This window comes from Gobio gobio (assembly GCF_949357685.1).
Source record: "Gobio gobio genome assembly, chromosome: 1".
NCBI classification, from domain to species: domain Eukaryota; kingdom Metazoa; phylum Chordata; class Actinopteri; order Cypriniformes; family Gobionidae; genus Gobio; species Gobio gobio.
The window spans coordinates 13822322-13846541 of NC_137097.1; the positions used below are offsets into that span (position 1 = coordinate 13822322).

General features: G+C 42.5%; 1 protein-coding gene across 1 annotated transcript; it reads left to right on the plus strand.

Annotated features, from left to right (window-relative positions):
- The first annotated feature begins 8076 nt into the window (after positions 1-8076).
- On the plus strand, positions 8077-21128 carry LOC307129160 (uncharacterized protein). The gene is made up of 3 exons (XM_079821364.1): positions 8077-8136; positions 10684-10881; positions 20353-21128. Exons 2-3 carry the CDS (start codon positions 10740-10742, stop codon positions 20967-20969), a joined length of 759 nt encoding a protein of 252 aa, XP_079677490.1. The 5' UTR covers positions 8077-8136; positions 10684-10739; the 3' UTR covers positions 20970-21128.
- The last annotated feature ends 3092 nt before the right edge of the window (positions 21129-24220 follow it).

Genomic DNA, 24220 nt, shown 5'->3' on the forward strand with positions numbered 1-24220 from the left:
TCTGCACTCGCCGTTGTGTTGTTCTTTGAAACGAAAGAGGGCGACTCGGGGTAATTGTTCTATAAACCATCAGGAAACAACGGCGAAAAGAACATACGTGACAACGTTTACTTTAGTAAACTCGACCAAAACCACACTTCAGATGGCACTGATGCCCCGGGAATACAGAGGTAACGCAAATACAGTGAACAATTAGTGAACAAATACAGCATATTTTTCTTTAACCATGCAGCAAACAAACAAACAAAAGAAGCGTAAAAAACATTAAACTGATAATATTAATTGGTCAAAGCTCTTACTACAGTGCTGTGGATGTTGTTTACTTCATTAATGCGTTTACTGTGATAACGGACTGAGGATGGGAGTAGGATTCGGTTTTCGGTTTCGGAAGAATCTTAACCAGTGGATTCGGTATTCGGCCGAACCCCAAAAATCTGGATTCGGTGCATCCCTAATAGTCACTGGACATTATTTGGGAATTCAGGCCTCTAAGGTGATTTAGTACTGTAAAAATAATCAGCAAATTATTTAGTCTCTCAATTCATACCACAATGATGACATATAAAACCAGTTCTCTCATACATGAGTACTCATGTGGTACTCCAGCACTTTTTTATACCTACAACTTTTCCCACAGTGCCCACATGTGAACGGCTTCTCTCCAGTGTGAACTCTCATGTGTCTGTCAAGGCTTACTTTTCGGTTGAAACTTTTTTCACACTGTTGGCAGGTGAACGGCTTCTCTCCAGTGTGAATCCTTATGTGGTCTTCAAAGTGTTGTTTTGTAGTGAAACTCTTTCCACACTGTTGGCAGGTGTGGAGTTTCTCTCCAGTATGAACTCTCATGTGGACTTTAAGGTTTTCATGTCGATCAAAACTCTTTCCACACTGTTGGCAGGTGTAGTTTTTCTCTCCAGTGTGAATTCCAATGTGTCTGTTAAAGCTTCCTTTTTGAGTGAAACTTCTTCCACACTGAGGGCACGTATATGGTTTCTCTCCAGTGTGAACTCTCATGTGTCTTTTAAGGCTTACTCCTGGAGCGAAACTCTTTCCACAGTGTTGGCAGGTACAAGGCTTCTCTCCAGTGTGAATTCTCATGTGCCTGTTAAGACTTCCTTTTCGGTTGAAACTTTTTCCACACTGTTGACAGGTGAAATTACTTCTAGTTCCCTTCTTTTCACCCCTTTTTCGTGTATTTTCAGCCTGTGAGCAACTAAAAGTTTTTTCCCCAGTTATTAAACAATTATTCTTATATTGATCTTTCTCTTCCATTTGATTCAGTACTTCACTCTCCTCTTTCAGCACCGTCAGGTCTAAGGCAAAAAGAGACAAATGCAAATTAACACCAGTTTAATGGCACAAAGCAACAGACAACAAAACATTTAGACATTTAAAGTATCAAAAACCAACATACAACTAGTTCCTGTTCACACGAGTAGTGGTAGTGGTGTGGGGTTGGGGGATAGCACACACATTTTCTGAAGCCGATCATGGAATTTAATGACATAATCTAACACATTTGTTTTCTTAGAGTCCTCAATGCCTAACATTCTCTCTTTCAGTGGTCCTCTCACAGTATGGCCAAAGACCAGCTCTGATGGGCTGAACTTGAGAGACTCCTGCAACGTTTCACAGATTGAGAATAAAAGCAAAGGAACTCCTTCGTCCCACTCAGACCATGTCTCGATGCAGTATTTCTTAATCATTGCTTTTTAGGTCTGATGGAACCTTTCCAATGACCCCTGACTCTCTGGGTGATAAGCACTGTGTATACGATGTGTAATATTGATCGATTTAAAGAAAATTAGCCCCTTGATCAGTCTGGACAATTCTCTGTAGACCAAAAGTTGTAAAGAACTTTTCTGCTCAACTGCTCGGGATGTGATTTTATGGAGTGGAATTGGTTCCAGGTATCTGGTAGCTGTGCACATAATCGTCAATAAAAAAGGAAAAACCAAATAGTTGTCACAATCCACGCCTGTCCCGGACTCCATTTCCCATGATCCTCCATGTCTCACACATGAACTCCCTTCCTCATCATCTCTTCCCCGGATTCCCTGCACTTGTTCGTCATCATCTACACTCCTTTATATTGACTCACTCCTCTGCACTCATGGTTAGACATGTGCCGGTAAACGGTAATACGATATACCGCAATAATGAACATGCACAATATTGTTATCGTGGGCACTTCAAAATACAGTGAATAATTATTTATTACGAATTATTCAGATTTTTAGAATGCATTTTAAGAATACTTTACCCATCAACCGTTTAAAATGAACAATATGTAAAAGAGGAACGTGCACTGATGTAAACAAACTCAACGTGCATGAGCACATGGCTGAGCGCGTGAACAAGACACGCTGAAGTGCACATTCACTCTCTGACAGCAGAGGGCGCTGACGGAACAGCAGAAATGCAGCCGTTTCCCCTAAATACTTAAAGACTTAAGGCTATTCATTTTCAAACTTAAACATTTTATATTTTAATCTGGACTAAATTACATGCCCTAGATATTGTTTGAATATGTTCTGATTGTTATTCAGTCACACACTTTACAATAAGGCTCCATTATTTAACATTAGTTCATTCATTAACAAACTGACTATGAAAAATACTTCTAAAGCATTTATTAATCTTAGTTAGATGTAAATTTCAGCATTTAATAACACATTATTAATATCAAAAGTTGTAACTGTATTATTTAATGGACCTGAGCTAACACTAACTAACAGTTGCTTTTTTAACTAACATTATCAAAGAATAATAACTGTAAAAATGTAGTTATTAATTCTTTGTTAATGTTAATGCATTAACTGGTGAGACATTATTGTAAAGTGTTACCTATTGTTCTTTATAATTCTTTTGCACTTTAATCTGTTTTAAATATTTGTTTACTTTATACATTTGTGTGTATTGCTTTATTGTATTTAAATGTTTGGTTCTTTTGTTATAAGAAAGTTATTAAACCTGTTATAGAATGACAACACTTTTTTGCAACACATTTCAATATCGTGATAATACCGTATACCGTGATAAAAGCTTCAGCAATTAATCGCAACATGAAAATGTGATACCGGCACATGCCTACTCATGGTCCGTTCTCGTTTATGTTAGCAGTTTGTAGTTCTCCTACGTTTATATTAAAACCCATCTTTATTTGAAGTCCGCCTCCTGTTTCCTTCCTGCACACCCAGTTTGTACCAATAGTGGCATGGATTAACAATGATGCTGAAACAGAATGGGTTAACATGGAACAGTGCTCTGAATAATTGTCAACACTAGTCTTTATGACACTGTAACGGATGGGCATGATCAAAATGCTCTAGGCACCATAAAAACCTTCCCCCTTTCCCTTTGGTCAAACTTGATCACTGGCCCGGCCCAAAGAGTCGCAAACCACCTCTCTTCAAATGCCGTTATGACCTCTGCTCTCCTGAACGACCTTAGCAGAGATGATGCCTGGAACCATCAAAGGCAGCACAGGAGACCAGACGCCAGCCATTTGGGCAAAGACTAGAGACAAACTTCCAATACACAAGGACATTGACTCTATTTTTACTCACATTCAATCTCTCCCAACTGTATACACTATTTCTCCTGCATTTTAATGCGTGTCCTTTTATATTAGCCTAGATATTCAAAGATGCTGTATCATTGATTTAATGTCTTCAAATCCCCATCTTGCTTGGTATCAAAAGAAACCTCTTTTAATTTCAGAATTTATGGTGTACAGTCTGTTTTGATTAAAATGCATCATAATATTTCTGCCATACCTTTGTGTAAAAACTGCACATTCTCCATGCCACCATAAATATGCAAGTAGTAGAACAAAGACTTTCTGCTGGTCATCTTTGATTGGTCACCTGACCAAGTGGGTGTAAACTTATAGGGCCTTTAAGTTTTCCCTGATTAGGCACATCTTTGCTCAATCTCTTTTGAGACACTACATTTCCTCCTTCTGGCAACTATCTTCAAGTTAACTTTGTGGGAATCAACATGAAAAACACAACGATCGCTTCAGCGCACTCCTAATGAAAACATCAAGAAACTCTGGACTCTATTGCATCTGGACTTATTCAGCAACCAAAGTCAATGCAAGTAGCGTTCGCAACCTTTAGATGCGTTTCTAAGTCATTGTGCCCCTTTAAAGGTGAACCTGATTCTTTGATGTTTCTTCACTTTCTTTATTTTGTACATAATCTTTGCTTAGTTTAGTTGTGTGTGTGTGTGTGTGTGTGTGTGTAGCCTACCCAGTATCATTTATTAAACCATTATATCCACTCTTTATTGCCTCTGTGTTTGCCACTCACAAAATCAAAGTCACTTAAACGTCTTGATCTAGCTACATGCTATTACCCTGCTAGTACTTTATACAGTAAAGGAAAAGGTTATTCTTTTTTGGCCAGAAAGATCATTTATTTCCTAGAACTGATTATGCTATCTGTTTGTTGGACAAACTGATTAAATAGTGGTAATATTAATTCTCCTACAGTCAATTCTAAAACAAATCCAAATATTTATAATGAATTATAATTTGTTATAATTAATTATACATATTTCCCTTTTGAGCTAATTTGCTACAACACCCCAATCTCTGGAAAAGATGAAAATAAAAAAAAATATCTGGGTTAAGCAAACTCAGAGTTTGAACATAAGTCTGAGAGGAGTGGCAACCTTATCAAGAGCCATGTCTACAGCAGATAATCCTGAGTTTCTACCCTCCAGATGGGAAGGTACTTTTAGATGCACTGAGAAGGGTCTTATCATAATTGATCAGGAAAGTATATATGCAGAATGTAATAAGGGAATCAATAGTCACAACTGGAAAGAGTTTGACTGGAAAACAAAAATTAGTTTTTTTAGAACACCATTGGCGATATCAATATTTGTTAACAGTGCAGAAGCAGAGAAATGCTGGAGGGTGTGGGAAGGTAGGAGACCACACACATATATTCTGGGATTGTCTGAAAATATCCACATTTTGCAAAGGGGTAAAAGGCTGAGATCATGCTGTAGTAAAAACTAAATATATTTTGCATGTACTCTAATTAAGTGCAAGAAAAACTATGGCAATTAATTGGATGAAGCCGACAGCAAATGATTGTGTGCCAATGACAGCACCTGCTGATGAAAAACTGAAGGAAGCACAACCTGATGAACAACATTCCACTCATCCTCGATAGTATTATTTTTATGCCACGTCCGCATCAGTAGTCCATCTTTCACTAAAACTGAGACATTAAGTGCAGGTTTATCAGACAAATTAAAGCATTTTACAAGTGAAGTGTCATTGTTTTGAGTTTCAACAAGTTTTTCACTTCCATGTGCATCTGTGGATGTGCTGAACAAACAAGTCCGATCCACGGAGACCCCACCTCACAACTTACAGGACTTAAAGGATCTGCTGCTAACATCTTGCCAGATATCACAGCTCACCTTCAGGGGTCTAGTGGAGTCCATGCCTCGACGGGTCAGGGCTGTTTTGGCAACAAAAGGGGGACCAACACAATATTAGGTTATAAATCAGCTTTGAGAATGAAACCAACCTGTTTGTTCCTCAGTTTCTTCATGTTTCACTCTCAATGTTTCTTCAATCTTCACGTCTTCAGTCTCCTCTTTAATAAACACCATCTTTAGACGTGGATCTCAGTCGCTTCACCAGGAGTTTTTCTGTGTTTGTCCTGTTTAAGATGAGAATAATTAACAGAAACAAATCCACACAAAATATCTGTCGCAATCAGCTCTAGTTCAGTAGTTTAGTTAATGGACTTAAATGACCTGATTAGACAAAAACACTCAAAACTAACACAACAAATTCATAAAAGGAAGGAAATTATAAAATTATACAGACCCATAATATATTAGTTTAACTTAATGATTTGTAGAAATCGAAATATTAATGGAGCACTTCGACTCACTGAATCATTTGTTGTGAATCAATCGGTTCAATTGACTCGGAGAGTCTAAAGCTCCGGTTCTCTCTCCAGAGACTGAACTCATGTTTGAACTGATTCACGATAAAGAGAGAAATGAGCCGCTCCTTCTGTTACTCATGAGTTTATTCTGTTACTTTACTCACACAACGCTGATAAATGTTAGATAAAGCAATGCAAAGTTACATTTAATAATACATCATTCATTCTGTGTCGCTTTAAACACTTTAAAAGCTTAAAACACAAACCTTTCTTCAGCAGAATCACAACAGATGCAGGAGCGCGGCGCAGCCTTATGACGTCACTCTTAGATACCAAAATAAAAGTCCCGTTCACTACTGAGTCTAAAATCAAAGAAGTGCATAGAAATTAACGTAGAAAAAAATCTATAAAGATGACAAAATTCACACTTGAATGTATTATTGAAATACATTTAATAACACAAAGGTAATTTACATTTCTGTAACATTGTAAGGACACATGGTAACTTGATAAAAACAAAATACATTTCTACAATGTTGTGAAAAAACTCATACTCAAACAAAAAAATGTTTAATCACATTTGTCACTGTTTTCAGTTTAATACAGGGATTATCTGGTAAAACTAGTAGACAGGCATTTCTCTTGGTGATGTGACATCATAAAGAAATCATTACTTAGTAATAAGGAATATGAGACAAAAACAAATTATCAATTTTTTGCACTGGACTGGATTATAAGGATATAATATAATAAATCTATGAATTCTTTAAATGATCTGAGGAGGGCAGCAATATGTCACTGATACGTCTAGTCTGCCGCAAATAAAGAAGAAGAAGACATAAAGCTGCACTCCTGCTTCTGTTGTGATTTTTTTTTAAAGAATTTAATCTGTTTAAATTTTTGAAATCAGTTTATTCACTATTGAATATAACTGTACATGCACACATGCATATGGAGCGGAATGTGAAGTCAAAAACCTTTATGGCCATTGAATAAACACAGCAGCTGTTTCAGCAACGCTCCGTGTGGCGGTATTTAAAAAATACATGTGGGTTTTGTTCAATGTTCAGAAAATGTCTTTGTTTACAACCTCGTTTCATTCCAGTGTTGTGCCGAATTCTGTGACCTACAGATCATGTGACCCTACCCTCATTACTGGGGTCACAGAATTAAGAAAGCCCCTTGCTGCCACCTACTGGCATCACAATGTAACCTGCTGAGAAGACTGTTTCTCAAAATCAGGTCTGCCAATATTATAAAATATGATTTATTGACCAATAATAGCCATTATAAACTTTACATATGTAATATATATTAATTAATAAGTTCTACATTGTATTTTGGATGCCTTATCTGTCATTTGTGTTTGGAAAAAAAAAATCTTAAAATATAAGCATTTTAGCGTTTTAGAGCAAACAAGTAATTAGATTGCAATATAATTATTATAATAATTACAATAAAATTATTTGATTGTAGTCCTTTAAATTTTTTTTAAGTCCTTGAAAGTCCTGGAATTTCATTTTACATGAACAATGAAAAAACTGTTATCATTGAACACTTTGTTATTTCAAACTTATATGACTTTGTTAGACATTAGGCGAACAGCAGATATTAATAATGTTCTTTTTCACCTTTGAACCAAATAAAGTCTAACATTAACTTTAAGGTTATCATTAACACCTCCCTTTGTGTTCAACAGAGGAAAGAAAGTCATACAGGTTTAGATTGGAATAATGTGAGGATGAGGAAATGACAGATTTGTCTTTTTTGTGACTAAATGTGTGTGTATTGTCAATTATTAGGACTACATATGTTAATGTAGTCTTATAAAATGGGCAACAACCAGAGGTCAGCAATAATTATTCTTGTGTTTGCCACTTTATAAATCAATCTTAAAATATACTTTCAGGGAAACACGTTAATACAATACAAAATGAATAAATAATTATTTATTTGTGTGTAATTTATAAACAGGAGATTTATTGAACTGGCAGATTTTATGATATAAACTATTTTTAACATGTTTTTTTTATCACATTTGTCACTGTTTTAAGTTTAATATAGGGATTATCTAATTGAAAAAAAATGGTGCAGACATTTCTATGCAGTTTTGTGATCGTAGTCAGCTGAGGGTGAACGGGACTTTTATTTTGGTGCGGTGGCGTGACGTCATAAGGCTGCGCTCCTGCATCTGTTGTGATTCGGCTGAAGAAAGGTTTGTTTTAAGCATTTAATATGTTTAAATCGATATAACACGTTCATAGTTTATTCACTATTGAATATAACATTGCAATGGTTTTTTAAAGAATGATATTTTGTGTGAGTAAGTCTCATCCACACCAGTAACAGAAAAGCTGCGTCTAATTTCTCTTCCTCTATCGTGAATCAGTTCATCATAAACACGAGTTCAGTCTCTGGCGTCTCATTTCTCTTCCTCTATCGTGAATCAGTTCATCATAAACACGAGTTCAGTCTCTGGCGTCTCATTTCTCTTCCTCTATCGTGAATCAGTTCATCATAAACACGAGTTCAGTCTCTGGCGTCTCATTTCTCTTCCTCTATCGTGAATCAGTTCATCATAAACACGAGTTCAATCTCTGGCGTCTTATTTCTCTTCCTCTATCGTGAATCAGTTCATCATAAACACGAGTTCAGTCTCTGGCGATTAATGATGGAGAAACTGAGCTTTTTGAATCCCTGAGTCAATTGAATCAAATACTTTGCAAAATGATTCAGTGATTCGAATCGTGCTGCTTAAACAATGTAAATGAACGAGAACAAACACTAACATGTGTCCTGACAACTTTAACAAACTGCTAATGTTTTCATGAAAGTGTAAAATGCCATGATGTGTCTATAGGCTATAGTAATCTGTATCTGTAATACATTACACTGCAAAAATGTTCTTCTTACTTAGTTGTTTTGTCTTGTTTCTAGTCTAAATATCTAAAAATTCTTACATCCAGATGCATTTACTAGATAAGTAAAATGACATAAGATATTTTTCTTGTTTTCTTGAAAATAAAATCAAAATGAAGTGAGTTTTTGCTTAAAGCAAGCAAAATGATCTGCCAATGAGGTGAGAAAAATAATCTTGTTTTTGACATTAAAAAAAAAAAAAATTATTTGAAAGGGACAAAGCACATCAATCAACATTTTTTTGTTAACACTCAAAATGTAAATGCGCCAGAGTTAGCTATAAAGCTAATTTTCATCTGTAGTCCCTTGGCAGGTCAACACAGCATCATAGTACAAAAAGAATACATGAAAAAACAGAAAACACATCACCTTAAGAGAATAGATAGATAATAATAAGTACAATACAAAGGAGGCAGTACCTAAGATAGGCTAAACCAACTATAGATGATTGCAGTTTTGAGTGTTTTTAATCCATTTCTTAAGTGTAAATTTAAATGCTAAATAGCTGGTGCTCTCTCTAAGTTCAACAGGGAGACAGTTCCAATAATTTGAAGCCCGTACTGAGAAGACAGTTTGGCAAAACCTACTACGTCTATGCGGTACAACACAGTCTCCCCTGGTAGCTGCCCTAGTTGCCCTTCCACTACTGCTCTTCTGTTGTATAAATTCACCCAGTGGTGGTGGCGCAAGCCCATGTACAATTTTGAAAATGAGACAAGCATCTAAAAAATGTAAGAAATTGTCAAAACTGAATAAATTAGATTTAGTAATAATATTGCAATGGTGATAACTGATAACTCTAATATTTTTAACGTTTGCTTATAAAGGGTTTCTATTGGTTTGAAGAGTTGTCACATTTACTTGGGACCAGCTTGTAAAACAATATGATATGTGGGAAAAAATCATGGCATCCATAAAAAGTTTTGCTGCCTCTGTGGTTAAATATGGCCTTATGTGTCTGAAGTTAGCCAGATTATATCTGATGGTATTAGCCACCTGTTTAACATGCTTTTTAAAAGTTAAATTAGAATCTAAAATAATACCAAGGTATTTAAAATCTGACACAACCATGAGTTTTTCTCCTTCAATCAATACATCAGCCTGCTGTACAAGTGAGGACCTCTTCGAAAAGAACATACAGACTGTTTTGTTAATGTTAAGATGTCTGACGTTTTTAGCCATTCAGAAACATGCACCAATGCTTCGGTTAATTTAGTTGCAGCCTGTTGTTTGTTCTTGGTATGCAAATAAAGAACTGTATCATCTGCATACATTAACAGATTGACAGACTGAAGGCAAGTCATTAATATACAGGCTAAACAAGATTGGGCCCAACACTGACCCCTGGGGTAGGCCAATATTACAGTCAAGGTATGTAGAATAAGAATTACCAATATGTACACTCGGTTTCCTGTTAGCTAAATATGACTCCATCCATTTAATTATTATTAAATATGGATATTTTTCTTACACAAACGTATTGATTCGCTTCAGAGGGCCTTTATTAACCCCTGGAGCCGTGTGGAGCAGTTATATGATGTATAGATCCACTTTTATGGACTTGTGTGACCCAACAGTCACTACCATTATAAAGCTGGGAAGAGCCAGGACTTTTTAAATATAACTCTGATTGTATTCATCTGAAAGAATAATGTCATACACACCTAGGATGACTTCAGGGGGAGTAAATCGTGGGATAATATTCATTTTGGGGTGAATTAACCCTTTAATTCTCTCTGACTCTCTTACCAGAGACTGAACTACTGAACTAGAGCTGATTGAGACACTCTCAGATTTGGTTTTGAGTGTTTTTCTTTCTGTTAATTATTCTCATCTTAAACAGGATAAACACAGAAAAACTCCTGCTAAAGCGGCTGAGATCCACGTGACACTATTATAATGATGGCGTTTATTAAAGAGGAGAGTGAAGACATAAAGATTGAGGAAAAATTCAAGAAATTGAGGAACAAACAAAGAAAGAGGAGAGTGAAGATTGAAGAAACATTGAGAGTGAAACATGAAGAAACCGAGGAACAAACAGGTTGGTTTCATTCTCAAAGCTGAACGTCTCGGTTACGGATGTAACCCTCGTTCCCTGAGGAGGGAACGGAGACGTAACGTTAGTGACTAACGAATGGGGGTTTCGCTTAGAAGCCTATCAACTTCGAGTTTTGAGAAAACGCCCAATGGCGTGCCAATGCCATGGGGCATGCGGAATTTGCATACGTAGCTCCGCCTCACTGCGTGAGTATATAAGGAAGTACGAGGCAATATCGCATTATGTTACCTGCTTGAGGAGCCAAGACTGAACTCCTGCGTTCCAGGCAACACAGCTGATGTGGCAAGGGGACGTTACGTCTCCGTTCCCTCCTCAGGGAACGAGGGTTACATCCGTAACCGAGACGTTCCCTTTCGTTCAGTCACTACGACGTAACGTTAGTGACTAACGAATGGGGGTCCCAATATAATCCCGCCACTCAGCTGTCTTCCAGCGCCCTGCGTAAGTGTGAGTACCCTGTCGTAAGACTAGTACGGACGAAGGACTCCCACTTAACACAGGATTACCAAGGTACACTGGGAAGCATATCCCAGTGAGGGAATGCCAAGATGCCTACCCGTGGGGAGGACTTAAGAGACACATATGACCCGGAGAGGGTTGCATATGGAAGATCTCTAGGGTACCAGCCGAAGGTGGATTTTTAACCCTAGGGGTGGCGGGGACACGCCAAGGGAAGAAACCCGCTCACTGCGGAGACTTACGGTGAAATACACATGTGGGGGTCGCCAGAGGGAACCATGCACATGGGGCACCTGGCCGGACATGAGGGTCTGGGCTCGAAAGGGCAGACTGAACTGATGTCGGCGTCGACAGTGCTGGAGGAGCTCAGGGCTCTCGGGGAACTCACCTGAGGAAATATCGCACGTATCCAGTCCGTGGAGTGGAGTGGCGAGCAAGCGAAGACACCTGAACCTGGTCCTTACCGGCCCCTCGGGGGAGCGAGTACATAGTCGGACACTGGCTCCACTCGGAGATTATAGAATCTGGCGAATGTGTTGGGTGTCGCCCAGCCTGCAGCTCTGCAGATGTCTGCTAACGAGGCGCCATGCGCTAGAGCCCAAGAGGAAGCCACACTCCGGGTGGAGTGTGCCCTCACACCAAGGGGACATGGTCGGCCTTGCTGCTGGTAAGCCAAAGCAATGGTGTCCACTATCCAGTGAGACAGCCTTTGCTTTGAGAGAGCACTTCCCTTCCGCTCTCCACCATAACAGACAAAGAGCTGGTCTGAGGTCCTGAAACACTGCGTCATGTCTACGTAGGTGCGGAGAGCGCGTACTGGACAGAGCAATGCCAAGGCTGGGTCTGCCTCCTCCAAAGGCAGCGCTTGCAGGTTCACCACCTGGTCCTTGAACGGAGTGGTGGGAACCTTGGGCACATATCCAGGCCGGGGTCTCAGGATCACGTGAGAGTTAGCCGGCCCGAACTCCAGGCACGCTTCGTCAACCGAAAATGCCTGCAGGTCCCCGACCCTCTTGACTGAGGCCAATGCGGTCAGCAGAGCCGTCTTCATAGACAGAAACTTAATATCAACCGACCGCAAAGGCTCAAAGGGAGGTCTCTGCAGAGCAGTTAGTACTACTGCGAGGTCCCAAGAGGGTACGAGAGGAGAGCGAGGAGGATTCAGTCTCCTAGCTCCCCTCAGGAACCTGATGACCAGGTCGTGCTGACTTACCTTTTTGTTCTCCAAGAGATCGTGGTGGGCAGATATTGCGGCCACATATACCTTGAGGGTGGAGGGAGACAGCCTTCGCTCCAGCCCCTCTTGGAGAAACTCAAGCACGGACCCGATCGGACATTTCCAGGGGTCTTCTTGGCGGGAAGAGCACCAGGTGACGAAGAGGTTCCACTTCAACGCATAGGCATGCCGAGTGGACTCTGCCCTAGCGGAAGTGATGGTGGCGACCACCGTAGGTGGTAGGCCACTCAAACCTGCCGGGTCCCGTCTAGGAGCCACACGTGGAGGTTCCAAAGGTCGGGACGCGGGTGCCAATGGGTGCCCCGTCTCTGAGTAAGGAGGTCCGGTCTCCTTCGATACGACAACATGTCGTATCGAAGGAGACGACAACATGCCTGGAAACTCGTTCTAAGGGCACACCGGCCCGTAGAAAGCTGAGGTTCGACCACGGGGTGAGTGTCTGTAAGCAGGCCCGAGTCACTTGGATCCGGAGCGTGCCAGACTGCCATGCCCATCTCGGGACTCGATCGCGAAGCCAGTGCTGAAGCGGTCTCATATGAAGCAATCCGAGCGGCGTTACCGCGGCTGCAGATGCCATATGCCCCAGGAGCCTCTGAAAAAGTTTCAGTGGAACCGCATTCTTGCTCTCGATTTGTCGGAGGCAAGTCAGCAGAGACTGCGCGCGCTCGCTCGAAAGCTGCGCGTACATGGCGACCGAGTCGATCTCCATACCGAGAAAAGAGATCCTCTGCACTGGGCAGAGTTTGCTCTTCTCCCAGTTGACCCGAAGGCCCAGACGGGTTAAGTGGTGGAGAACCAGATCTCTGTGTCCGCAAACCTGCTCTCGAGAGTGGCCTAGTATGAGCCAGTCGTCGAGGTAGTTCAGGATGCGGACCCCGTGCTGCCAAAGGGGCGCAAGGGCTGCCTCGGCGATCTTCGTGAAGACGCGAGGGGACAGAGACAACCCGAATGGGAGAACTGCGTACTGGTATGCCCGCCCCTCGAAAGCAAACCGTAGGAACGGTCTGTGTCGAGGAAGGATGGAGACATGGAAGTAGGCGTCCTTCAGGTCGATCGCTGCAAACCAATCGTCCGGACGAACGCATTCGAAAAGGCGTTTCGCAGTCAACATCTTGAACGGAAGCCGGTGAAGGGATCGGTTCAAGATGCGAAGGTCCAGGATTGGCCGTAACCCACCGGTTTTCTTGGGTACAATGAAGTAGGGGCTGTAGAACCCCGACCTCATTTCGGCTGGAGGGACAGGCTCGATCGCACCCTTCGCCAGTAGAGTGGCAATCTCCGCACGCATGACGGGGGCATGGGCCCCGGTCATGGTATAGCGGACTCCCCTGTAACGGGGAGGAGCCTGCGCGAACTGAATCGCGTAGCCGAGCCTGATGGTCCGGGCAACCCAGCGGGACAGCCCCGGAAGCTGAAGCCAGGCTTCCAGAGACTGCACCAACGGGGTCATACGGACGACAGACGTACCCTGGGTGGGGCAGCGAGGCAGCGTTACCGGCGCGGACAGGGGAGGCTGTTGGGCGTCCCCGGGTCGGAGCACGGTTAACGGCTGCGCCCTGACAGAGGAGACCAGGGAAGGACTCGCGTTCCACGGGGGTCTGCTCTGCCAGGGGGCTGGCGACAGAGAGGGACGAGAGTGGCGAGACCCGAGGGTGGCGCGCACTGCCGTCACCGATCTCTGGGGGCTCAGGGATGGGTTTGTCAGTTCTTTCTTTAACCACATTAGGGTGCTGCTGACCCGGGGGCCAGCAGCTGAACAAAAGATTCTCCCCCGGCCCTCCACCGGGGGAAGGAGCGGCCCTGCCGCCGTCTCCTGGAAAGAACTGCCCATCCCTGAGCCGTCCGCATCAGGAGCGCCGCTTAGCCTGGCGTTTCTTCGCGGGCTGCGGGGCTGGAGCGGACTGGGACGCCTTCCTGCGGCTGCCTCTGCGCGGCCCGGGTGGAGGCTGCTGCTTGGGTGGCGCAGAGGCGGAGGAAGCCGCGGGAGGGCGTCCTCGGCGGCGAGCAGGCTGAGGCACCTGCGCGGGCGGTGGGGTGGAGGCAGCAGCTGACCGCCGGGGCAGGATGTATTTTATAGCCTCAGTCTGCTTCTGAGCGGCCGAGAACTGTTGGGCGAAGCTCTCGACCGCTCCGCCGAATAGCCCATCCTGTGATATGGGGGCGTCGAGGAAACGTGTTCGCTCGGCGTCGCGCATATCAGACAGGGTGAGCCATAAGTGTCTCTCCTGGACCACATTTGTGGACATCACCTGACCCAGGGAGCGCGCGGTCACCTTCGTCGCCCGGAGAGCGAGGTCGGTGGCGGCACGCAACTCATTGCTGAGCCCTGGATCAGCCCCTCTCTCGTGCATATCGCACAGCAACTTGGCTTGGTAAGCCTGAAGAGTTGCCATGGTATGCAAAGAAGCGGCGGCCTGCCCCGCAGCTCTATAGGACTTCGCCACCAGAGATGACGAAAACCTACAGGCCTTGGAGGGGTGCTTTGGGTCACCACGCCAGGACGAAGCGCTCTGTGGACACAGTTGCATCGCAACAGAACGTTCGACTGGGGGGACCCCAGTGTACCCATGAGCCGCGGCTCCATCGAGAGAGGTGAAGGCGGAAGAGGCCGCCAAACGTTCACGGGAAGACAACGGGGCCTTCCAGGAACGCGCGACCTCTTCATGCACCTCGGGGAAGAAAGGTATTGGAGGAGCGGCCGGACGGGTGTCCGAACGCGCCGCCCCCAAAAACCAATCATCCAACCGCGAACGCTCGGGCTGAGGCGGAGGGTTCCACTCCAGTCCAAGCGCTGCGGCGGCCCGAGAGAGCATGGCTGTCAACTCTGGGTCCGACTCGGGCAATGCTGGGACACCCGAAGGTGGCAGCACAGCCGAATCCTCATCCTCAGATGACTCCAGCCCACCTTGTGATGCGGCGATAGACATCACTTCCTCCTCCGCCGCGCCAAACGCCACAGTCGGGACAGCAGGAGCCGGCCCCGATGTAGACGCCTGAGCGCGGGCCGGGTCAAGTGCCTGAGAGGGGGGTGTGGGCCGAGGAACTAGCGTCGGAGCTTTGTTCCACACCGTCACCCTCAGATCACCCTGGTCACCAGCCAAAGTGCCGCCTCCAGAGGAGACCGCAGATTGGGGGGGGACGGAGGGGACTCTCGTTCCGGCATCAGCACGGAATTCACGGAGTCTCGATCGAAGCACTGAGATGGCCAGGTTCCCGCAGAGAGAACATGAGTCATCCACGAGCGCTGCCTGAGCGTGCTGAAAGCCCAAACACGTCACACAGCGCTCGTGCCCGTCGAAAGAAAAAAGCGATCTACCGCACCCAGAAGTGCACGGACGAAACATCCTGAAAAGGACGCGTCACGTGCAAGCTCTTTTGTGAGAGGAAACTTCACAGTCGATGCCGAAGTGCCCAGGGAAACACACACCAGCTGGATGCAGACCACTGCACAGATCAGCAGGCAGGAAGTATGCGATCACTGGAACGCGCCGTCACACCAACACCGACTGGAAAGCTGCTCGTCTCGAAGAAGCTGACAGAGTCTCAGAAGGCTGTAGGAGTGAAGAGGTAGGTACTCTTGGCTCCGAAAGCAGAAACATAATGCGATATTGCCTCGTACTTCCTTATATACTCACGCAGTGAGGCGGAGCTACGTATGCAAATTCCGCATGCCCCATGGCATTGGCACGCCATTGGGCGTTTTCTCAAAACTCGAAGTTGATAGGCTTCTAAGCGAAACCCCCATTCGTTAGTCACTAACGTTACGTCGTAGTGACTGAACGAAAGGGAACTCAGTCATTTGATCTTTATTAAAATCTCCAGCTCTACAGTAATGGTTGATATTTTTGAAGAATGTCATATGAGTGTCTGTCCTCATGTGGGCAGACATGTTGAGGTCACATGACCAGACAAACAATAATGCTGCCTTCAAGTGAACCTGTGAAGATCTGACATCCCTTCATTATAACGACACACAAAAAGAATTCAGTAATAGTCTTTTATAATTACTTGTGTGACATTAAACCCAAAATCTACTTCTGGATCTTATTTGAAAACCATTAATTTATGTCACTTAATTACACTAGATAACAGTATCTAACAAAATCTGTGTTTTGCATAAAGCAAAGCATGAAATGTGACTGATCAGCTTTACATTTATTGTCTATAAGGGATTTTTTCTCATCCTCAGAAGCTCTCTCTGTTTATCTAACATGTTGTGCTATAGAAGATTGTGATCATATTCCACAATGTCATTGGAGATTGAAATGGCCATTGATTTGGGGATTATGAGTGTAATCTGGAGGAAAGTTAGCGAGGGAAGTGTGTAAACAATTGAAGTAAAACACAGAGTCCTGCACGTGGGAGAGCGAACCATTAAATAATTTTACGAAGTTTTATATTAAAGCTACACTGTGTGATATTTTCCCCCATCTAGCAGTGAAAAGGTATATGACCATCCAGTGAATATTAGTTTCTGTTCCTCTCAATTCCGATTTCGTTTTAATTCCTACATTGGCCGATTTAGTCCAAGATTAACATGGCTTCCAGTTCGACCTCGTCCACATTCGACACGGTGCCATTGAGTGTTAAAACGCGAAAGGTGAAGCTTGAATTTACGGGTATGTCCCTCTTTGGCTAATGTACTTTCAAGATGGAGGGGCAACATGGCGACCTTCATTCGAACCCCTCACCCGTATGTATTTTCAGTGGCATATTATAAACTTACGAGAATACTTTATTACTTGAAAGAAGTAAATATACATTAACGAGCACATATATTTTTGAAAGAATTAAGTGTTTTTAGCTAAGAATAAACTAAAAAAGTTACACAGTGTAGCTTTAAACTAACAAATGAAATTAGCAGCAAACATTAAAATAATCTCATTAACATAAAAAAAAGGCACCGTGTGGCCATTAGAGATAAACGTTTAGTCAACATTTAACGTAATGTAAGAACATTACAACTATTCTAGGAATGGGCATTTCTGTCATTTGAGGGGAGAGGTGGGAGGTTGTATACCCGCCATGAAGATAATAAGATAATAAACAATTTGGTAACACTTTACTATAAGGTTCATTAGTTAACATGAACTAATAATGAACTGCAATTATAAAGCATTTATTAATCTTTGTTAATGTTAATCTCAACATTTACTAATGCATTATTAAAATCTTGTTAACGTTAGTAAATGCACTGTGAACTAACATGAACAAGCCATGAACAGCTGGATTTTTATGAACTAATGTTAACAAAGATTTCATACTATTATTATTAATGCATCATCAGTGTTTTTGAAAAAGAAAAATGTAATAGGAATATGCCTGACATTGACTGTGTGCAGCCTACTGCAGAGTTATATGTTGCCATAACATCGCAAATTTTTGTGCCGATCGAGTGTGGATACACAAATCAGAGAAAATCATGGGTGCGGGTGGACCTATCCAACAGAGTTCACAGAGCCGAGGGGTCGCTTATTCAGTGGCCACAGCTGGTGGGAGGGAACATATACTTTTAGGAGTGAGTTGAGGTCTGGAGGTGGCGTTCCAGTGGCAGTCCTGAAAGCCAGCGGCTAAACCTTACATTTCATTCTGACTGCAACTGGGAACCAGTGGGGTGAGATCAGGATGGGTGTGATGGGGTTCTCTTTGGCTGATCAAAGACCACAAAACCCAAATTAGATGACTTAACTAAATTTTAAAGGTCCCATATTGTCAAAACACTCCTGGCTTTTTTCATGATAACTCAGGTGTAGGGGCTATGTAACTACCATATAAGATATATGGCTAAATCTGTCAGGAATAAATGAGAAGGATAAAAGGGTTATTTTGGACACACCGCTTTCCCCTCCTGGTCTGTTCGGCAATGCAGTTACATCAGACAGGTTTCAGGAGGAATTGAAACAGACGGTGGCGTTCCAAAAATGTATTCAACGTCCTGTCTCTGGGGCTGCTGGGCGGGAGCAGCCCTGGACATCTACAAGCTCCTCACACAGAGTAAAACCAAAACAGCGTCGCTTCCCCGCAGAAAGACTTAGGGCCAGGGCGACTCTCGGATATTGGAGGATTGTCATTATCTCTAGGAATGCTTTTGCGAAGAAGTCCCGACGCCACTGGTGTCTGAGGGTAGAGTTAACACCTCATTATACGGCCCCCACTTCCCCTTATTGCCCTCAGGGGTTCGTTCTGCCTATCCTGCTACCTTGTTTGCTTTGGAGCGCAGCGGTTTCCAGCGATCCTCTGCGGAAAGGTCCCAGAGCAGTCTGTTAGGTTGTTTCCTACCTGTGCGGTAGGAACCAGAGGCCAGTCTCGAGAGAGACTGGTACCCTCAGTAGAATTTCTGGTAGTGTGTAAACTACTGCCAAATATTTAATCAATATAAATAATATTTCAATGGGTCCTGCTGACAATAGAAAAGGGTCTCACATGTCCAGATTCAGTGGGGTTATACCCACAGTGGGGGACCCAGGGTAGGCTCTGGTTATGGAGCAAGAAGTAAAAGCTCTGCTGGACAAAGGGACCGTAGAAAATGAGCCAGTACTTTAATGTACTGGGGGTTTACATCCAATTTTTTTTATCGGCGACTTCTACATCTCACTGTGAACAATCTCAAGTTCAAGATGCTCACGCTAAAGCAAATCGTGTCACAAATCAAGTCAGAGGACTGGTTTGTCTTGATAGATCTCAAGGACGCATTTCTACCACAACATAGGAAGTTCCTGAGGTTCGGTTGCGGGGGTAAAGTGTAGCAATCTCGGGTTCTTCCATTTGGTCTAGCTTTATCACTTTATCATTTTGGTCTTAGTCTGGCTCCACTACTACTACAGGGCATTCATGCGCTCAATCGGACCAGATGGCAGTTCCGCATCGAGATGTTCTCGACCATATGAAGGAACTGGGGTTCAACAATTGTTTTTAAAATATTTTTTAATGTTTTAATTATGTCCATCATGTCTTTCTGCAACATGACCGTGTAGTTAAATGGACTAAACGGATAATTTTTTTAATTTGAGTTACTTCTGAATCGTTTCAGCCCTAATCTCCTCAGAATTAGCCTTTGAATAGAGCGTGCACTCCGTGGCCGTGGTCCATTAGCAAATGAGGCAGTATGCGAACGACTGACATCTCTCTCTTTTCAAACAATATATAAACAGGGAATATTTTAGTTTTATTTGATTTACATTATTTAAAACCTTATATTTCATAATTTCTTTAGACTAGAGGTCTTCAACCCTGCAGAGTTTAGCTCCAACCCTAATTAGAGACAGGAGAAGCTAATCAAGCTCTTCAGGATCACTTGTTGAAAATACACAGGCAGGTGTGCTGAAGCAGGTTGGAAATAAACTTTCCAGGACAGTGGGTCTCCAGGAGCAGGGTTGAAGACCTCTGATTAAGACTTATGTCTCATGTTTGTGTGACAAGAATTCACTAAGTTGCAGTTCATTTTCTGAAGAGTATCAGAATGGACTTCATTGAGAGAGGTGGCAGATTTCACATTTGTTTGTTACGCAAATAGCACAACAATTAGTTTTTATTGTGAGTGTACAAAAATAAAAGTAGAAACGTAACAGATTATAATGATGTATAACACTTGCCTGAATGACTAAAATCAATGGAGTATTTTGAGTCTCTTTCACACTGAGAAGAAAAAAAGTGAGTTGGTCATGCCGGACCTCTAGGGGTTAATGCTTTACATGTACAAATGTTTTTTTGCCTGTTGTGTTGTGCTATTAGGTTAACTTTTGTCTTTTTTGCCTTAGACCTGATGCCGTTGAAAGAGGAGTGTGAAGTACTAAAGGAAATGGAAGAAAAAGATCAAAATGAGAATGATCATGATTTCATAACTGAAGAAAAATATTTTAGTTGCTCACAGACTGAAAAGACTTTTAAAAAAAGCAGAGAAAAAGCTGGAAAGAAAGAAACTATACGTTATTTCACCCGCTTTCAGGGTAGAAAGAGTTTCAAACAAGGAAATCTTACAGACCACATGAGAGTTCACACTGGAGAGAAACCCTACACGTGCCCTCAGTGTGGAAAGGGTTTCAATCAAATAGGACACTTGCAAGAACACATGAGAATCCACACTGGAGAGAAGACTTTCACCTGCCAACAGTGTGGAAAGAGTTTCAACCGAAAAGAAACTCTTAGCATACACATGAGAGTTCACACTGGAGAGAAGCCTTACACCTGCCAACAGTGTGGAAAAGATTTCAACCAAAAAGGAAGTCTTTATCGTCACATGAGAACTCACACTGGAGAGAAACCTTACATCTGCCAACAGTGTGGAATGAGTTTCAACAGAAAAGGAATCCTTAACATGCACATGAGAGTTCTAGGGTTGGGCATCGAGAACCGGTTCCAACTTGGAACCGTTTAAAAAATAACGATGCCATTGGAATCGTTTAGAAATTTTGTTTTCGATTCCGATCATCGGTTCCAAACGCGCGAGGTTTTCGGAAGTGCTTGCCGCGCCCGTTTGTTCTGTTGCAGCCATGGAGCACGGTAAGCAGCGCTCAAAAGTGTGGCTTTATTTCACAAAAAAAAAAAAACCTGGGTCGGCACAGTGCAACACATGACAAACGTATTTCTTGCACGGGAGGATGCACTACAAATATGTGGTGTAGCTATAAATTAACGAGTGTAGCGTGTTTGAAATGCTGCGCAGGTCTGTCCCTCGGGCAACCCTGCGCTAACCAACGTTATTAACGGGATAGTTCACCCTGAAATGAAAATAAAGCCTTCTTTTACTTACCCTGATGTTGTCCCAGTGCCCTATGTCCTATGACATTTAAAATACTGTTCCTGCACGCGCTCCTTCCTATTATGGCAGTGAATGGCGATCAGCTAAAACATTACAAAAAGTAAACAAATGTATCACGCAATGATACAGGGAGACGCGCGCCATATGGAAAGTGTTCAGGGGGCACACTATAGATTTTGCGAGAAAGAAACCGTATTATTCAGTCAAAACACTGAGCTCGGCCGTTATTCTGAGCGCGCTCCTCTGTGTAAGTTACACTATGAGCCGTCAGCAGCCGCCGGCGCTCATGCCTACTATAATAACTCGCACTGTTGTCATTGCACCCACGATAAGCACACACACACACACACACACACACACACACACACACACACACACACACGCGCGCGCGCGCACCATTTTGAGAAATCAAGCTCAATAGAAAAAAACGCGATTCTCGTCTTTTCTATAACGTATATGATAAGAAATAATACTAATAATATAACCTCCTTAAGTGAATATTGTGTACCGGTTGTCATGACAATATTGTACGAGGCTACTGCGGCTTGGAGTGCGCACACACTGGAACACGCGCATTTGAACAACAGCTGGGTGAGTAAAAGATGGCTTTATTTTCATTTCAGGGTGAACTAACATTATCCCACCTCATCATAATCAGGTAAGTGATTGTAGTGTAAACCCCTTGACCAAATTGCGAATTGTGGTGAACAACAACGTTACTGAAGTTATTTTTCCCCCTCGTAGATAAATGTAGCTATACGCAAATTGCCCACGCTAGTAGCAGTCCTAATGACTGCTGTTAATGCTATTGTTAAACCGGGACTCGGTGTGGAACTCCATTCACCTTTGCAGCAAAGCAAGTGAAAATGCCATCGGAGAAAGTCCCAAAACTAAAACTCATTATTGAATCAAAATACAATTTTCCTCTGTGAAATGAGCCTGTGACATGTTGTGACTCCACCCCTCAAAGAATCGGAATCGAGAATCGAAAAGAACCGTAATCGAAACTAAGAATCGGAATCGGAATCAGAATCGTTCAAATCAAAACGATGCCCAACCCTAGAGAGTTCACACTGGAGAGAAGCCTTACACCTGCCAAAGCTGTGGAAAAGATTTCAGCCATAAAGGAAACCTTGATTGCCACATGAGAGTTCACACTGGAGAGAAACCGTTCTTTTGTGATCTCTGTGGAGAGAGTTTCAGATATAGAGACACCTTTAAGCGCCACATGAAGATTCACTTATGAGAGAATGGTTTTATGTCATAAAATTAAATGTACTGACGGTTAGTATTATCGTATAAAATGTAATTATCATTTAACCCGTGTTTGATTATCACGATTTTGAAAACCTTTGGTGAATCCTGTCCAGTCAGCGTCAGTCTGGTGCAGGCGCAGTGTGTGATGTTGTTTTTTGAATGAGAAGAAATGGCAGAAGTTATTATTCAGTCTTCTAAAAGGACTAAATCTGAGGTGTGGTCATATTTTGGCTTTTACAAAAGTCCTAAAGGAAATATAATCGAAGATGGTCACCTGCAGAACATGCAAAAAGAAAGTCGCTGTAATAGGGGGAAACGCGTCAAATCTGCGAATGCAAGTCAAGAGGACTTTGACCTCAATACTAAAACTACGTCTGGGAAATAATAACGTGCAGCTTGAGCCAAAGACGAACGAACAAGTTCAGACAAGACTAGTGTGACATTTAAATAATAATGTGTATTCATTGTACACTTAGTACACAGATTTTCTTTACCACATAAATAACTACCGGGACATGTTGAATTGAGACTAATGTTTTAAATCTTACCTGATTTTACAAAACAATCATCCAGACAAGATGATCACAAGAAGTTATAGTAATAATTATAGTAGTGTTAATCAAAATGAAGTGAGATTTTGCTTAAAACAAGCAAAATGATCTGCCAATGGGGTGAGAAAAATAATCTTATTTCTGTTTGGGACAGAAACAAGAAACAAGATTTCAATCAGAAATAAGATTATTTTTCTCACCCCATTGGCAGATCATTTAGCTTGTTTTAAGCAAAAACGCACTTAATTTTGATTTTATTTTCAAGAAAACAAGAAAAAATATCTTATGTAGTTTTACTTATCTAGTAAATGTATCTTGATTTAAGAATTTTTACATATTTAGACTAGAAACATGACAAAAATACTAAGTAAGAAGAGCATTTTTGCAGTGTAGTAGCCCTCCATTGTAGCTTGCATGCATTCTGGTCTGTTTTATTTTGACTACTTGTGAATGGACACCCTATAGAGCACAGTTGCTACCTTGTGGATAAACTAATTTCTGCAACAACAAAAAAATTAAAAGCGCATGTTACAAAAACAGTAGAGTACGCTCATCGTTCTGATGTCATACGCACTGTACACTGACCCTCACACATATAAAAAGTGAAGTATACTTTGGCCTTTAGGGTTGATGTGATAACTCATACCTGAGTGAATAATTTCATGTGGCATCACTGAAAAGACTTATAGAAACAAAGCCAACCTTGAGGTTCACATAAGAGTTTAAGTTATACAGAGGCCTTTCACCAGCCCTCAGGCCTTTTTGGTGCAGGTGAACATTAGCCTGGGAAAACCCAGACAACTTCCGGCAAATTTAGATTTGCTCTGCAAGTAGTCTGGCAAAGAGCCCATTCAAACCCATTTCTAAGCCCCAGAAATCGAGGCACCAATCAGAAACGTTGAGGCGGGCTTTACACGATGACGACAGCGCAGCGACAGTGAAGCAGATTCTGTACACTGACTACAAAGATGGATGCAGCAGTGGAACATCACTATCAGCTATCGCGGCTGTTTTAAGCGATTTAAACTTTTCCATTCCGTTAAAACCAGAGCAAAGAAC

Bases quoted from the DNA above. Each gene is read 5' to 3' on its own strand.
- LOC307129160 (XM_079821364.1), top strand. From the start codon at position 10,740: ATGATGGCGTTTATTAAAGAGGAGAGTGAAGACATAAAGATTGAGGAA. The intron at 10,882-20,352 runs GTTGGTTTCATT...TTTTTGCCTTAG, and splicing joins AGAAACCGAGGAACAAACAG to ACCTGATGCCGTTGAAAGAG.